The sequence below is a fragment of the Mandrillus leucophaeus genome, unplaced genomic scaffold (genome assembly GCF_000951045.1).
Source record: "Mandrillus leucophaeus isolate KB7577 unplaced genomic scaffold, Mleu.le_1.0 Scaffold414, whole genome shotgun sequence".
Taxonomy (NCBI): domain Eukaryota; kingdom Metazoa; phylum Chordata; class Mammalia; order Primates; family Cercopithecidae; genus Mandrillus; species Mandrillus leucophaeus.
In genome coordinates this window covers 1,388,028-1,405,941 of record NW_012104410.1, presented here as the reverse complement: position 1 = coordinate 1,405,941, position 17,914 = coordinate 1,388,028, and the positions used below count along the sequence as shown (strand labels likewise).

The window sequence follows — 17,914 nt, the reverse complement described above, 5'->3', positions numbered from 1 at the left end:
GCTCAAAGAATCCACCCATCTTGGCCTCCAAAGTGCTAGGATTACAGGTATGAGCCACTGTGCCCAGCCACTACCTAGAGCTCTTTATATCTGGTCCACCCTGTCTCTTTCTTCCTGTCTCTGTCCATGCCACACGTGTCTATCTTTGTCTTAACCCCTCTCTCTGGAACACTATGCCTGACATCTTTCTCCTTCTCTGTCTGTCGGTCTCTCTCACCGTGTCTCATCTATGTAGACGGCTTCCAGCAGAGAAGCTGTGTACTCCAGATTTTTCTTCAGCTCCTCGATGTTTACCTCCCCATTCTCCAACTGCTTCACCATGTAGCGCAGCCTGCAGGGAGCAGATACAGAGAGGCTGCTTAGGCACAGCTACCTTATCATGAGAACAGGATACCCCCTAATAAGGTACATTTTACAGAAACATCCTCAGTCTTTCGTAAACAGTTAATAATTTCAACATTAATAATAATAGCAGCTAATGTTCCTTTCTAAATCTCAGGCTATTGCCACTGCCTGTATTATCTACACCCAAAGTTTAATGCCAGGTTTTTCTGACTCCATCATCCCCACTACCAGCTAACCTCTCAAAACCCGCTCTTTAGTCAGTGCTTAGTCTTGTTTAAAATGCCAGGGCCCAGCAGAATTAGGCAGGTACAAGCCCCTGGAGTTATGTTTTTAGGATGATCTGTTCCATAGCCTGAATAATCAAGAGTTGAAACTGCTTATTTCCCCCATGGGAGAGGGCTTTGGGGTCAATAGCAATCAAGATAGCCCCCAAGAGTATTTCATTGTCTCTTGGTCATGGTGTGGGGGGTGGGGGTTAAATGTCCACAGCCCCTCTGTGCCTGGCAGGGATGGCAAAAGCACAGAACAAAGACAAATCTGAATGCTTTCGCCTGGCCTCTCTCCATGCAGGCAAAGCTAATGGATTATGATTCCAGAATCCATCAACCAGGACAAAGCCAGGTTAACCCCTGCCTTTCCAGTCTTACACCAGAGAGAACCTCTGACAGAGTTACCATGCCCACCCCTGGCCTCTGTCCCCACCGAAGCTTCCTCCAGGATAAAAGTGGTGAGGTGGGCCCAGGGATCTCACTCACTGGTGCTTTGCCTGAAGGAACAATCACCTCATGTTTTACACTTACAAATTCTGGGGTTTGATGATTAACTGGGAGACTTCTTAGAAGTCTGGTGAGTTCAGCCCAGGCAGTCACAAAGCAAACAAAGCTCTTCAGATGGTGATTTTAATGAAAGCAGTTAAACATTCCTTTCTCTCCTTTCCTTCACCCTGCCCCACCCACCTAAAACCAACCCGGGGCTGAAATGGTGGCCATCCTAATTCCCCACTGAGAGGGGCTTCAAAAACCCAAGGTCACCCTATGAGTCAGGGAGGAGAAGAGAATGAGTCAGGGACCAGAGGCTGAAATTAGCATCAATTCCCAGGGATGCCGGGGGAGGGAGAACAATGGCGTTCCTGAACAGAAGTAGCTCTAGAATCCCAGGGTCTCAGCAGCTTTGGAATCGGGGTGCCCAAAATAGCCAGCCCCAGGAAGCATCACAGGCCAGTTCTCACCTCAGGGCCTAGGAGTCCTGGACGACACATCTGAGAGCAAATGGGACAGAAGGGAAAGTGGCAAAGAAGTTGGAGGGCTATCCTCAAATCTCACTTCCAGCCTTCCTGCTGCACCATCTCCAAGTGGAAACAGCAGGTTGTTTAACAAGAAAGAGGATGATTTTAGTAAAGCTCAGCCCCAGCTCCAGCTTCATTAGGGAGGAGGAACAGAGGCGAGATATCATAAAAGGCTTTCCCAGCTAAATGAGCTGGAAAGGGGCTATGAGCCAGTATCTCCTAGAGTACCCAGCCCAGAGATCACAGAACAAAGAGGTATGCTTTGCCTTTGGTGCCCAGGCACAAGCTGGGGCTTCCCTCTGCCAATCAGTCCCCATTGCCAGGGGCCCTCAAATCTGGGGACATAAAACCCAAAAAGGAAGGAAGGTCTCTTCTTCTGCCTATAGTTCTCTCTCTCCCCCAGATTCCCACCCCAGCCTTCTGCTTCATTTGGCCCTTTTTACAAAAACTTTCCCCAGGGGTCAATGCCCATCACCAAAGTTCTTCCAGTTCCCTTCTCGACCCACCTTTTGAAACCCACATCCCAGCACTGGCTCCCAAAGTGAGCAGCCACGCCCACGGTACTCATTTGCATGTATTTGCATAATCGCTAACAATGCTGCCAGCTCTACATTTTTAAAAGTGCTTTCTCCTAGATTACCTCATTTTATCCTCACAATGGGCCTATGAAGGAGGGAGGCGGGGAAGGAATTGCCATTCCCATTTACAATGAGAAACCAAGGCTTAGGAGGCAGCTTTGGTGAGATGCATCCAGCAGCAGCACGAGTCTGGGAGGCAGAAATCCTGGATTCAAAGCTAGTACTTCCTGCTGTGAGCCTTTGAGCAGGTCACTAACTCTTAATCAGTACTTATTAAAATGTGGTCTGTAGACCACCAGCATCAGAATCACCTTGCATCCATGTAAAAAATATAGATTCTAATTCCACAGCATTTCTGAGGGTACAGTCCAGGGATCTGCTTTTTTTTTTTTTTTTTTTTTACTGTGATAAGTATACTTTGCATACGTATTCTGTTTATAAAACACTTTTTTTTTTTTTTTTTTTACTTTGAGACAGGATCTCACTTTGTCAACCAGGCTGGAGTACAATGGCACAATTGCAGCTCACTGCAGCCTCCACCTGCCGGGCTTAATCGATCCTCCTGCCTCAGCCTCCTGAGTACCTAGGACTACAGGCATGTGCTACCATGCCCAGCTAATTTTTTTTTATTTTTTGTAGAGATGAGGTCCTGCTATGTTGCCCAGGTTGTTCTCAAACTTCTGGCCTCAAGTGATCCTCCGACCTCATCCTCCCAAAGTGCTGAGATTACAGACACGAGCCACTGCACCCAGCCTGCTTTTTTTTTTTTTTTTTTAAGAGACACTGTCTCGCTCTGTCACCCAGATCATAACTCTGGACTTCCTGCAGAAGAACAGTGAGGTGAGGACTTTGAGTGGGTCTGGGGAGGTCTAAACTCCAAAACACTTTACAATAAGAGAAGGTCCTGCCAGGCCAGCAAGTACAGGTGTTGGGGGTATTATTTGACTTCAGGAGGGTACAGTTCAGCACCTGGATCCTATCAGCCACTTTAGTCCAGATCCTCTTCTTAGACTTCTCACTTGTCATATGTATTATTTAATCTTCCTTTCCCTCCCTCCCCACCTCCTTCTGATGTCTGGATCATGTTTGGTTCAACAGATTTCAACAGAAGCTATACAAGAGCTCCTGGACAAGATCTAGAAGTGGTATGATCATAGCTCACTGTAACCTCAAGCTCCTGGGCTTAAGCAATCCTCAGCTTGAGGCCTCCCAAAGTGTTAGGATTACAGGTATGAACCATAGTTCCCAGCCCAATCTGCATTTTTGAAAAACACCCCAGATTATTCTAACATACACCAAACTTTGAGAATGTTTATCTTAGAGCCTCAACTTGTTCATCTATAAAATGGTAAGGATAATAATAAACATTTCACAGGGCTATTAATAAAAGGACTGAATGATATAATACATTAAAAGGCCTGGCACATACAAAAAGTCTCCATAAATGTAATTTGAATAGGAATTGACTGATCAGCATCAAATCATGGTGGTCCTACCCAGCTCACACCACACTCCCTTCAAATCCAACAAGTACCTTCTCTCTCCCAAGTCCAGATGGAGAAGACTGAGTTGGTCTGGATTGAGGCTGGTAATTAGGAAGCCCCCTAACAGAGGAAATGGGAGAAAGATAGTAGCCATGATCTTTCCTTTACAATTACAAATTTCATTTGATCTTCACAAGCTCCTTATAAGGGAGGTTAAGTGACTTGTCTAAGGTCACACAACTCATCCATCTCAGTCAGGTTATCAAGGTCTACAAGATCTACATTGGAACCTAACCGTGTCCCCAAACAATGAAACTGTTAAGGCAGAACAAGCCTAATCATGCAATTAGCTTAGAGAGAGGCTGGAACCCATTCCACCATAGCTTCTACAGTCTCAGCCCGTCCGACCTTAATTAATTCTGTCGGTTGGCCCATAGGAGACTGAGTGTCTTGATGACGCTGACAGTGACTTGTTTATCTTGGCCTCCATCCTTAGAGTACACAGAACGTGCTCAGTAAAAGTTCATTAAATAAATAAAATGGAAAGGGGAAAATTAATCAGGTGTGAGGCTATCTCCCAGAGCTCACAATGGAGATTTCTGAGCTAGGGTTTCTAAAAATAACGGTGAGCCTGAGAAGAGTAAGGTTGTAGGCTGACTTCAAGCACACACTTCCCTCGGAGTTTCTCCTTCCCTCACTTACAGATCTTGTCCAGGAGCTCTTGGATAGCTTCTGTTGAAATCTGAACCAAACATGGATCCAGACACCAGAAGGAGGTGGGGAGGGAGGGAAAAAAAGATCAAAGAATGAATTTGACAAATGAGAAGTCTAAGAAGAGGACCTGGACTCAAGTGGCTGAAAGGATCCAGCTGCTGAACTGCACCCTCTTGAAGTCAAATAACCCCTCCCCCCACACACACACCCCATACTTTCTGGCCTGCCAGGGTCCTCTCTTAATCTAAAGTCCTTTAGAGTTAGGATCTCCCCAGACCACTCAAAGTCCTCACCTCACTCTTCTTCTGCAGGAAGTCCTTCTATCCCACCAACATCAGTTTTAATCCAAGCCCTCTGTTTCAGCCATCATGGAATCTGGCACAGGAAAGGTGTCTTTCCCTGTAGAACAGGATGCTCAACCCTGTCCAGTCCTCATCTGGCCCCAAGGAAAACTGGCAGCTTCCCCCAACTTTCCTTCGACCTCCATCCCTGCCCGTTTCACTACCACCACTTCTTTCTGCTTTACCTTCAGTCCCTGCATGATTGGAAAAGCCTCAGATCCTGACTCCTGGAAGTCCACAGTCTCTCCTAGCTCCAGGCAGCCATTGGGAGGAAAAGACTCTGGTAGTTATAACCCCAACACCTCAGGAGAGTTCAGCTTCTCCAGCTTCTACAGTTCATTTATTTGTATCACCATAGCTGGTGTTCTGGGGATTTCCAAAGTCCTCTGCCTCTTCTTCCAGCACCCACATTCCCAAAAAGATCACCATAAGTAGGGGGCTTAGGACAGGGAAGCCAGAGAAGGACTTCCTGCAGAAGAACAGTGAGGTGAGGACTTTGAGTGGGTCTGGGGAGATCCTAACTCTGAAGGACTTTAGAATAAGATAGGGGATGGTAGTCAGGAGAATAATTGTATTTCCAGTTTGGGTTCTTAAGCCAAGATTAAATTTCAAAGGGATGTGAGGTCCTAAGGATGTTGGGAGTCAGGAAGGAGAGAAAAGGAAGAAACACTGATAAGTTACCTGCCACAGTCAAGAAGAAGCAATTTTAAAAAGGGAGGGGGGAATGGAAATGGGAGGAAAATAAGGTAAAGGGCAAGATGGACAGAGTAAAAGGTGAAGTTGGCACGCACACACACACACAAAACATATGGGGGACTGTCAGGTCTTGATCTCTCCACTTCACTAAACTACAACTGGTGGATCCATGAGCAACCTGTCCTCTTCCTCCTCCCCCTTCCTCTCCTCATCCCTGACACCTACCTGAGGATGGGGCCCTGAAGGTGGCTCCTCTGAACAGGAACAGGGTTTGCCATGGGAATCAAAGTTTCCTGCTTCACAGTATCAAAATCCTGACCCCGGGAGCCCCAGGGCCCCTAAGCGGGGATAACTTCCTCTTTGGCCCCTGCCTTCCTCCTCCAGGTCCCAGTAGAACTGAGCGACTGACCAGAGAGAACTTTGGGGAGGGGCCTGGCTGCAGGAAGAAGAGAGTGGGGAGGCAGAGACCCAGCCTACCGGAACTGGGTGAGAGGGGAGGCTGCGGGAAAAGTTTCACATCTGAATCAGATGGGAAACAAGAATCTGTTCTCAGAAGAAGCCCAGAAAGGACAGAAATAGCACAGGCCAACCTCTTGGTCTGAGGAGGTGGGGCTCCTCTTTGGGAAAAAGGGGGTTAGCAAGAGGTTTAAGGGTGCAGGAACAGGGAACCATCCTGAATCTGTCACAGAGAGGAAGTCTGTAGCGTGAGGGGAAGGGGTCCTGTAAGCACCCCCAAAAGGAGCTTAGCAGACTCATCTCCCTCTCAGGGTCTTTTTCTGGGGCCATTCTTCAAAATGAGCTTTAACCCACCTCACAGAATGGAAGTAAGACAGGGGGATGAACTTCCCACAGAGGATAAGAAACTGTAGGGAGGGGCTTCCTGAAGCTGTGTGTCAGGGGATCCTTATCCAGAGGCCGGCTCAACAGGGAGGGAAGGGCCCTCCACCCACAAGCAGAGAATGAAAGTCAAGAGAACTCGCTCATAGAAACCAAGGGGTTGGGCAAATTAACACCCCCAGCCCCAGTTTTCTCATTTGTAAAATGGAAATTGGGGAATAACCATGAATTAACCAGAGAGAGGTCAATCCTGCTCAGAGGTAAGGAGAAGCGACGAGATGGCCCAGGAGGGGCCAAAAGAGGCACCCAGAAGGGGTCTGAGGACCAGGACCCCCTCTCCTGCCTTCAGACTTTGCTTTCGCCAAGGTTGGGGAGGGAAGAACCCAGTCGCTGCAGCTCCAAGTGGACGTGCGCACACAGTCCCAGCCCGCCTCCTGATTGGCTAGGAGATGACATCACCAATACATGTACACTGGGGCCGTGATTGGTCAGTTGAGGAGTTGGGCGGGGCTAAGGGGGAGAGCCGGCGGGTGAAGCCCAACGCGTTGGGGAAAAGAGTTCGGGGATCTGCAGTCTCTTAGATCTAGGTCTCTGGCTGGGGGTGATGTGGTAGAGAGGAAAAGGAACTAATGGAGTTCAGTATGTCAGCAGAAAGGGAAAAGAGAAGACGCAGGCCAACAGCTAGGATTTTATGACAGGAAGTTTTCCCTTTACCCCTACCCATCAAAAGCAGGAAGAAATTAAAATACTTTGTCATTATGCCAAAGCCTTGAAGAATTAGAAATAAATGAAGTTGGGGAACCTGCTGTTTCTCAGCTCCACCGAGTACTGAGACAAGTGGAAGTGGGCTTCGATCTCAACAAGAGGAGTGGAAGTCAAATATCTTAAGGCTGTTCTCTAGTGAACACCTGGTAGCCGTGAAGCAGGGCTGCTGCAGATCTTGGGAGAACGAAACTCACTCTCTCTGTATCCCTCTCTTTCTCTGTGTGTCCCACCGCCACCCTCCCCACAATGGCCACAAGCTGACGAGTGTTTTTAGAGAGAAAGGACTAGACCCAGTGTCAGAGCCCCTGAATGTCACCCGGGAGATGAGGACAGGTCATTTGGCATGTTCTGTGGACATGCTTGCGTTGCAGGATGGGACTGGGAGTGGGGGCAGATGGCAGTGCACAGCCTGGAACACTAACAACCTCCAACCCAGGCCAGCTTCCCTGCCTCATCTTGTACCCTCACTCCAGACCCTGCCACTCTAGCCAAGTAAGTGCTAAACTCAACTCTCCTAATGAAAAGTAAAGATTTCTTAGACCAGAAAAGCCTCGAAGAGCATATCTTGTCCATTCCTCTGCTGTCTTACCCACTAGAACCAAAGCTGGTTGGACGAATGGCTGCTCAACACTTCAGCCCACGTATGCATGCTGCATACTTTGTCCTAACCTGTTATTATTATTTATTGTTCCTAATAAGGAGGGATAGTGATCAACCATCAAAAATTTCACACATAAACACTTACCCACACATATACACATACCCCACACTCTACCTCTAAGGAGACTGTCACCTGGCTGGCAGGCAGGACATAAATGTGATGACCTCAACAAAGGGTCCAGTATGGATTTTCCTTTAGCCCTTAAATGTAGTTTAAAAATAGAAAGGAACCCAACTCTAATGCCTGCCCAGCCTGCAGTGAAGAATAAGGTTGAGGTAGGAAACAAAGGATGGGAGACTCTGTCTCTGGTAAGAAAAAAGGGGTGGGGGTGGGTGGGGATAATGGGGTGGTGCTTGGGAAGGGATTCACTGGCTGACTTCAAAGCTCCAAAATCTCAGAAATTGAAAGAACCAAGGAAATCATCTAATTCCAATAGAAAGAGGGCATGAGTTTAAAATCAGGAGACTTGTCTGGCTAGCTCAGTTGAAAAGAAAAAACTAAATTTAAAAAGAAATCACAAACTTTTGCCTAGATTTTATTACTATGTGTGACCTTGGGAAAGTCACACTGAGCTTCAGTTTCCTGGTCTGTAAAATGGGTAAATAATACATGCTTCACAGAATTTTCACAAGGACCTAATGAGATATGGTATGAGAACACCTTGGGAACCCTAAATGAAGGTTTAGGATATGAATGAATATGAAGGATATGAATGTGAAGGATAATTATTTAGTCCAAATCTTTAGTTAGTTCAGCAAATATTCATTGAGTCATTCATAAACAAAGTCCCATATGCCCACTCTTACAGCCAGGACCCCTGACTTTCCATCCAGGCTTCAAATGGCACCTGGATGTTTGTGGGAAAGCTCTAGTCTCCCTGATGCCACCACTCCGGAGGTTTAGGGCTTCTCTCTGGCTTCTTATTCCAGAGGCCCCAGTGAGGCAGTGGAGGCAGAGGCTGCAGAGCATGTAGAGCACGAAGCTCTAGAAACCAAGAACAACTAGCTCTCCACCTCACCCGAGCATTCCCACTCCCCCACTCCCCTGGCTTCTGGCTTCCATTGCTATACAGACAGCCCCAGTTCTGGCAGCTGGCTGGGCATTGTGGCGGGGGTGGCTCCACAGATAAAAATAGCCCCCCTGGTGGCAAAGCTGGGTTGCCATCCTGGGAGGCACTGTTGACATGGCAGCAGTGGTGAGAGAGCCCTCAGCACTGGACAGAGGAGCTACGGGTGGGGGTGGGATGAGGGAAGGGAATGGGGCAGGGCCTGGGGAAGATTGGAAGACAGTGGGGGAAGGACAGAAACCAGGAGGGTGGAGAAAGGAAAAGAGGTAGGAGGTATTAAGGGGGCAGGGAGGAAAGGAAAGGAGATTTGAAAGGTGCTGCATTAGAGAGGCTGGAAACACACTGAAGAAGTGGGAGAGACTGCTTTCAGACTCCTCCTGTGCCTGTGCCTTCTGACCAGAAGCCGTTTCTAACAGGTGTTCCTAGCAACAGCCCAGCACAACTCAGATCACATGAGGAAGGGAATAATCTAAGCAGCCTGAGCCTCAGCCCAGACCAATAAGAACCCAGGTGTCCCAGCTCCCAGCCAAGAACACAAAATGAGTCACCTTTCCGTCAGACTTCAGCCCTTGAGAGAAGGAGGAATTGGGAGGGGTGGGTGAGAAGGTCAGAGGAAGGCAAACTGAAGAGGAGGCTCCCAGTACCCAGTCCAGAACTCTTTCTCTGGTTCATTTGTCCACCCCTCGTTTCCCTCCCTACACCATTTGATTTTGCTCATTAACCACCTCCACATGGACCACCCCACCAGCCCTCCAAACCACATCTCAACAGCTGTTCCCAGCAGATGCCCTGCTTCCATGGGGCCTAACAGATGTTGAAGGTAGTCTGGGATGGGAAAGTAAATTAAAAACTTGGCAAGAGTCTGACTGCAAGTGTGATGAGGGCAGCATCAGATTATGGATCAGCAGGATTTGAGTCTGGTCCCAGCACTGCCCCGATTTTACTAACTATCTCTGGGGATTGTTCCTTCTCTGTAGCCTTTATGGTTCTCAGATTCAGGGACTGGGTTGGAGACACTGGGGAAGTAGGATGCTTGGGCCTTAATTTCCCAGTTCCTGAGTTCATCCTTTCTGGCTGGCTCACTGCTTCCCCAAATCAGCTCTAGCCCAGTGCTTAAAGGAGAAGGGTAGCTTTTTTCTTTATCAGAGAAAGGCCACATTCTAACCTTCATGAACTTTCCAGGAAGTTCTCCGGCATATCTGTCTTCAATTTATTTCACTGCAATTAAAAACAACAGCAAATTTTCTTGGCATTTCAAAGAAGAGCAGAAGGGGAGAGAACAGGAGGGACCAAGAAGTCTTTGAGGTATCCAGTGCAATTTGGTTTATTATGTATCTTGCAGATTGGAAGTTCTAAAGCAGTTGCTTGGTAGAGAGATGCTCACGGTTTAGGAAGTTTGGCAATACTGTTAGCATGTGTGTTCACTCAGTTCAGGCCGCAAGAAGTTTCCAAACAAGGTGGGCACAGAGGAGAGAACAAGGGACACAGTGCCAAGCAGATATGCAAGAGCTGATCAACAGGGGAGCAGGGAAGCCAAGGAATAGGAATGAAAGGAAAAACTTCCCTAGCCCCCAGCTCCTGCCTGCCAGAGAATCACTCAGCCTCTCCCTATGACCAGCACCCAGCCCCCAGCCCTCAACCCCCAGCCAGCCAAGCTCCCTTCCCAACCTAAATGGTGCCAACACCAGCTGGCAGCTTAGGCTGCCACTGTAGCCACCATAATTATTTGCAAATCTGACTTCTCACTGCAGTTGTGGAATCAACTGACCTGGAAGTCTGGCTCTATCCAACAGCACCACCTGAAGCACCCCCTTTCTAGCTCTTCTCCATGCCCTATGCCCCCAGGCCTTACCCCAAAAACAACCTGACCCTTCTCCCACCAAGCCTTCCTCTCTACCAAAACCCCAACACAGCTCCCTCAGTGCACCTTTGCCAGGTCTGAGTGCTGAAGTGGAATCTGAACCTGGTGTTTTCTTCTCAGACAGCAATAAGCTCCATACAGGCAACCCCAGCTGAGGGGAGAGGAGCAGTTGCAGGACTGGGGGATGCTGGAGCAGAGGGGCAAGAGCAAGGGCACTAGGGACCTCCCTGCATTGAATGGATAACAAGTTGATTTTATCCTTTTCCCTTCTCAGTCACCCTTTTTTTCCCTGCTCAATTCCCATCTATGCCCCTTCCCAAAAGAAGGGAGGAATGGTCCCACAGTTCTCTTAGACCATGTAGTCTTGCTCCCTTAGGGGACAATTTTATTATCTAACAACTTCCAGTCTCCCCAGTTGTCTCACCTCCACCCTACCTGCTGCCCTGGTTTTGTCCCTCTTTCTCTGCTGCTATCCTGAAGACAGTTGGAAAATAGCTACTCAACTTCCATACCTGAGAAAAATCAGCCCCTTGAGATTCAAAGGCAATTACTTGGCTTCCTCCCCAGAGGGACTAGGAGGATGAGGTTACTGAGAAGGCAAAAGACACGCCTTGCAGAAGACAGGAATCGGGACTGGACTCATAAGGCCCCAGAGGGCACCTATAGCAAGCTTATCCTGTACCATTACCACAGCAACCCCTCAGTGAGATGAGGGAGCCACAGGGATTTTCTGACCCCTAGCCAAGATGAGGGAGGAGAAGTACTGATGGCAAGAGTGAAAAGGTAAGTCAAAGGGAATGGGACAGAGAGAGGAAGTGGGACAAGGGAGAAGAGCAAAAGGGAGCCTCACAGCAAAAGAGAACCCAGAGAAAGATGAGGCAAAGGAGAAGATAGAAGAATCAGAGAAGAGAAAACAAGAGAGAGCAGAGGCGTTGGACACAAATCCTCAAGAATTCCTTTAAAGACAAAAAGAGAGGGAAGACCTGTTTTCAAGGTTTTCTGCTCCTGCATCCCAGTCTGAAGGTGGCAGAAAGATTTTTTTTAAAGGTCAGTGGAATCTGGGAGATAGGGAGGCTACCATTGCTTTGATTTCAGGAACTCCCTGGCAGGGTGTAGTTATAGATGTGCACGCTTCTTTCCTGCTGAGCATCTCACCTGGCCTTCTAGTCCCATGCATCCCCAACCTCCTTCACCTTCCTCTGGGCAAAAGTGGTAGATGCAACCTCAAATGCGGAATCCTTTGTCTTTTTTCAAATCAGTTCCTGAGGCTCCTGGACAAGCAGAGTGATGTTTGGATTCTAAGAGACTTCAGTAATTTTCTAAAATAGGATGTGGTATACCTGATAATACCCCCAAGCCTAGGGACTTGGGATAAATGTCAGAAGGGAATTCCCCAATGTTCATAGAACCCACCTATGGCAGCCCCTAGGCTTCCCATGCTCGCCATGTCTCAGAACTGCAATTGCTCCATCCACTTCCAGTTTGACCATCGGGAAAAGATGATAAGGAGGAAGTTCCTCTCCTTTCTTTTGACCTCAGTGGCCCACATCCTTCATAATATTGCCCTCCTCTAGCCCCACCTATCCTTCTGGTCTCTAAGCTCAGACACGTGCCTTCTCTCCTTCCAGATAACCATCAACAAAACTCCTTCAATCACAGCTCAAACCTATTAGGTAATTCATATTCCTACCTCTTGAATCTTTGTCTCCCTCATCCCAGCCAATAGTTGCCCATCCATTCCCATTCCCCTGCCTCTTCACAAAACAAGCTCTTCCATGCTGAAAAAGACCTTCAGTCTTTATCATTTAAAAGTTACTTTTACATGATGATATTAAATGAAGAACTGAGACTCAGAGAGACTATGTGACTTAAAGAGTACATAGTTGTAATTGTTAGAACAGAATGTGAACTCGAACTCAAGTCTCCCATTATTCCCCATGCCCTTCTACTACCACCACTCTGCCTCCCTGTTTCCCTCCCTCCAGCCACCTATCCTGACCAGAGGTTTATCAAGTTCTTCCTTGGGGCTGAATTTGATCCCCTACCTCTGCACCTTCCCTTCAACTTAAGACAGGAATTTTCTACCCTCTACCTTCCCAGAGATACCACACAGTCCTCATTCAAGAGAAAGTTGATGGAGGAAATAGAGACAGAAGACATTTGATGGAAAAGTGCAGTATGAAACAGAGGAAGGAGAGATTCCCTTTGCCATGGCTGGAAGCAGAGAAGGAAGGACTAATCCAGTGAGGACAGCACTAAAAACTATCCCTACCAAGGCGTGAGAAAAATGACACTCCTTTTTCTCCAGAGGTCCAGGGAACCATAGTTTATGCTGCAATCTTCACAGCAGTTCCACATCCATAGACAGAAAAAGGAAAATGGCAGCATGATATTCAAAACTGGTAAGAGCCATAGAAGATCACTCCATGGGGCATATACAAAAAGAAGGCAAAAGGCAGGGTTAAATCAATGAGGCATCCAGCCTCAGCTTCTTCCTCCCATCCACTGGATCTCCCCAGGAATGTCAAAAAATCTGAATGTCACAAATACATACACAAGATCACACGTAGGTATTATCCCATTACCTACATACACACATACATCATCTCATAACTAGGACAATTTCAGGTATTCAGGTAAGTGCACACCTTCCCAACACATTTATTGTTACACACGCCACTTATAGAAACAGACACATCTTCACGGAGCTCTGTCCCCAGCATACCTATCAACCTTTACCCAAACACATATGTATACGTGTCAGGCAGGCATTCACAATTTCATCCTAACATATCTCACACAATCCAAACGCCACAGTTTCTGGATCCTCTCTGTAACTCCTTCAGTTCCAAGCTCTGTCCTGAGGTCTCTAAACCCCATATCTTTTAAGCATCACTCTCTCAAAAAAACATCATCATCATCATCTCCCTTTCCTCCACTTCCATTTCCTACTCCTCCCCCCGCCACTCAACAAACACGGAGGTATACACGCACCACAGAATCAGAGACAGAACTGGGCCTCGTGACATATGTACATATATTCACTATTTCATTTGTTCATTCCTTTATTTAACAGCATTTATTGAGTGCCTGTTATGTTCAAGGTATCACACTAGACTCTGATGAAACAAAGATAAGCAAAAATAATCCCCAGTGGGGTCCCTGCTCCAGCTCATCTATAATGACCTTGAACCACAGCATAGAACATTGAGCCTAGACTTTGAGGGTCCTAAGTGTGCACCATGTAGGGAAAGAAGAAGAGAAAGGGACTATGTCTATACTGTCCCAAAGGAAGGGGGAAGTTCTATCTGTAAAATGTAAAATTCCAAGAGAAACCGGAGCAGAGAAAAGAGAGTGATGTTTGTACTATCCTGAGAAAAAGAGAATGCGTATTTATGCTTTTCCTATGTATATAACCCCCTAAAGAAAAAAATGAGGCAGAAACCCAGAGTGGTAGAATTTCATCAGTTGGGTGGGTGTAGCAAAACAGGGAATACAGAGCCTCCCAACTCTCCACACCACTTGATGGAGTTGAAGCAGATTACAAGCTCTGTAGGAACAGGGACTATGTCTGTTTCATCCACCACTGACTGTATCCTCGGCATCCAGCATGCCACCTGGTCCATAGAAGGTACTCAAGAAATAGTTGTTGGATGAATAAATGAGCTGAGGATGGCAAACCAATGTCTGCTCATCATTTTTCTTGATTCACAAAAGACATAGAAAATTATTTCTACCTCTTCTGGTCTTCTTCCCATTCCCTAAAGCCCTCTGATCTCAGAGAAGGGTGGACAGCCAAGTCAAAAATTTCCTCTTAGGGTTAAAAATGCTGAAAATCATCCTGGCCAACTCATCGTCTCCAGATGGCCTCTTTCACCCTCTCTTATGCCTCAGTTTATGAGTCTGCTTAATTAGGGAAATTGTCCTGAAGATAGAGGCAAAATCACACAGTTAAGAGACTCTCTTCAGTTCATATGATCCAGATTAGATTCTGAATTTATTTTTGACAGGGTCTTAGTGTGGGAAACATAATTCTTGAATGCTCTTCCCAACAAAAAATTGCCCTGCACGATTATATTAGTGTGGGCTTTTTATCCAGAGTCAAAAACACCAGGCCTAGTCTCTCTGAAGAAAGTTTGGATGTCCTAATTAGAAATGAAAAGGGTAAAGGGGCAAAAATAGGATGTGTTGAGTAGAAGAATCTAGATAGATAGTTAGATAAATACATACAAGTATATATGCCATGTTTCCATTTCCAAGCAGTACCCAGACCTAAGACATAAATCATGTCTATTTCCTATTTCCAGACTTAGCAACCCCTTTCCACCTTAACCAAAGGGGCAGGGGGATCTTTATTTCCACTTAAAAGGGGGAACACCTCCTTTCTCACCTCTTCAGAAAACATCCCATTGAGAGAGTTGGGAAACTCCCACCTCTTACCCAGCAAAGCCCTAAATCCTTTTATTTCCCTTCATCTGATAGTCAAAGCCTCCCCAGTATTCAAAAAGGCAAAATCCAGTAGTCCATGAACGTAGATCAAGTTGGGATCTACCTTGATATCAAGGTCTTTCTCTGCTTTAAAGACGTGAGACTGGGAATCTGTCCCTGCCAATTAATAATCAGGAGATTGTACTTTTTTGGGTAAGTTATATTCCATGTAACTAGCTTTATTTTTTACCTGTAAAAATAGATTATTGTACAAAGCTAGCATTCTTCAGGACCAGACTGCTAAAGTGAGTGAAGACCAGAATGATCTAATCAATAACAATAGGGATCCTTGTCCACCCTAATCTCATGTAAGGACATCTCAGCTAAGGCACTCTGGAGGGACAGCTGCCTCTACTCCTTTCTCTTCCCAGGTTTCATGCCTCCTTCTGGGAATCCTCTTCTCTCACCCCTGAGCACTTCTCACACCAAAGGAAGAAACAACAATTCATTTTCAGGAAAGGCTTTTGGTTAGAAATGTGTGGGAGATAGTGAATCTAGTAACACCCACTCTTTTGCAGGGCCCTGTTACCTGGAATAGAGGCAAGGTTAGTATGATGAGCCACTAATGTTAGGGAAACCATCCTGAATTCTCCCATTTATGGACCTGGGGCCCTTCTTTACCTTTCAACTACTTCCTTACTTTCCCTTTCCCCAGCTCATTTGCCATTAACAGAGCGTCATTTTTATCAAGAATCACACAGTGCTCCTCTGAACAAAAGCATCACACAGTGCTCCTCCCAACAAAAATCAATTCAATCTGGTTTTCCATTTCTTCATCCCAGAACTCATTCCAAGGCTGCGCTTCATAGAGCCCAGCAAATTGGATTGGCCAGAGGCAGCCAAGGAGGGGGACTGAGAAGTACATTTGGATTCCAAGCCTTGTTGCCCACTATGCCTCAGTTCTCCCTAAGGCCTCTCCAAGTAGCTAGTGTATAAATCAGACCCACCTGCCATAGAAAGGTGTCATCTTATCACCATAGGTGAAGTATTTAAAGGACAATACAACATAAGCATCTGTCCATCCCCTACCCGCATCTCTCCCTCTCCCAGAACCCAGAAATAGAAAGCTTCGGTGCTCACTATGGAGAATATTGGGGAGGAACTGGGTTCAGGGCTATGTTTACTGTGTTTCCTCTCTAAACATCCATAGTCTCCTATCTGTTTCCTCTTTCCTGGGGCCATGGATTCATCTGAGAGAGAGGGACATCTTCTCTTGTTCCCTGATTAAGAATCAACAGACTGCGGAGATTTCCCGATGACAGCAGCTGACTGGAAGATAAACATGGTGCATGGCTTGTCTTTGACCCAATCCTCTTTTTTTTCTAAGGAGCAGGGGAAAAGTTCCTTTCCTCCCCTGGGACTGGAGTATGAGATACCTGAGTTCTTCCTTCTCCCATTTATTCCTCCCCACATGCCCTCGTACTGCAACAATAGGAAAAGATGCCCAAATGTGCTTAGAGATCCCAGAAGACCCTATATAAACAATAAGGCTTTGATTAAGCCAGTTACCTTGCCTTTGTCAATCAATATTTCTTCACCATCATCACCTCCTTCAGCTTCCAGGTAGGGGCTCCAAGCCCCCTCCAGATTCCAGGTGGGTCCCCTCATCATTGGGACGAGTTTCCAGGTCCCAAGAGATGAGCAGCTCAGACATGGGGTGCCCCCCACCCCACTCCCTGTGCAGGAGGCAGAAACTGCCAATCCCAACTGAGACACATATGACCCACAGGTTGGCACAAGTATTCCCATGCAGTGGATCTACAGCTGTGTGCAATCACTCCACATACCTCTGTGACCCACGGTCACTCATGCACACACATGTCATGTGGCTCACATCTGCACAACTCTGCACATGGATACGTGTGAGTCAGCCTGGCACCTCTGCTGCCCTCCTGCAGCCCTGCCACACTGCATATACTGTGCTGCCTCTAAGCGCTGCGTGTGTCAGCCTGGGGTCCACAGGCACAGGCACATCGTTAGCTTTGCAACTCCTAAACCCGCTCCAACCGGCCGGCTTGCTCGGCACATGCCTTGCACATGTGGCCTGGCCATGCGTGTCAGGGCCGTGCTTCCTCGCACCTGCCAACATGTGTGCCAAAGAGAATCTACCAGCCCACAGCCCCGCTCCAGTTATCCCCCCTCCTCCTCCCGCTCAGGCTCCCTAAGGTCCCTTCCCCCCATTCCCGGGCCGGGGACTTACAGAGACCGAAGCTTAATCCACATCTTCTTGCTGGGAGCTGACTTCAGCTCCAGGGGTGACGGGCAATCCGACTCCTCCAGCATCTCTGGAGGACTGCGGGGGGACAGCTCCATGCTCAGCCACGGTCTACGGAACAGAGAGAGGAGACAGCATCTCAGCTCAGCTTCAGCCCCAGCCAAGAGACCCTCACCCCCCATCCCAGGCCCTTCCCACCTGCGGCTGGCGTGGACCAGCCAGGCCGGTGTCTCTAGGCTCGGCCCGAGCTGGCAGAGCTGCAGCTCCTGCGGCTCCTCCTCTCCCGCTGCCCAGCCGAGCTTTGGGCTCCCAGTCCAAGCTCTCCGCACCGCCGCTGCTGCTGCCGCTACCGCCGCCGCCGCCGTGCGCTGCCAGAGCCGCCTCCTTGCCTCTCTCCTCCTCCCCCGGCCGGGTTCCCCCCTCCCTCTGCTCTCCCTCCCTTCTCCTCAGCCTGCCCGCCAGTCTCTCACTCCTCGCAGCCACTCCTCCCCCTCCCAAAGGAACGATTGGAAGCCGGGGGCACACACAGACAGAAGCACCCAAGGGCGAGCGCACGCACACAGGCGCCGGGGACGAGT

General features: G+C 47.8%; 1 protein-coding gene across 4 annotated transcripts in view; it reads right to left on the bottom strand.

The window, feature by feature from the left end:
- Positions 1–17,914, bottom strand: part of PDE1B (phosphodiesterase 1B, calmodulin-dependent) — a 29,854-nt gene extending 11,940 nt beyond the window's left edge. For 2 of the 4 annotated variants that reach the window (XM_011992634.1, XM_011992632.1), the window contains exons 1-3: positions 17,535–17,914; positions 17,322–17,447; positions 218–331 (exon numbers count right to left, since the gene is read on the bottom strand). Coding sequence is in view for 2 of the 4 variants with exons in the window: in XM_011992632.1 (XP_011848022.1) it covers positions 218–331; positions 17,322–17,434 (227 nt within the window). In the remaining 2 variants the exon portion in view is untranslated. Of the gene's footprint in view, positions 1–217; positions 332–5,668; positions 5,992–17,321; positions 17,448–17,534 lie in introns of those variants that run through there. The other 2 variants (XM_011992633.1, XM_011992635.1) reach the window with 2 other exon arrangements.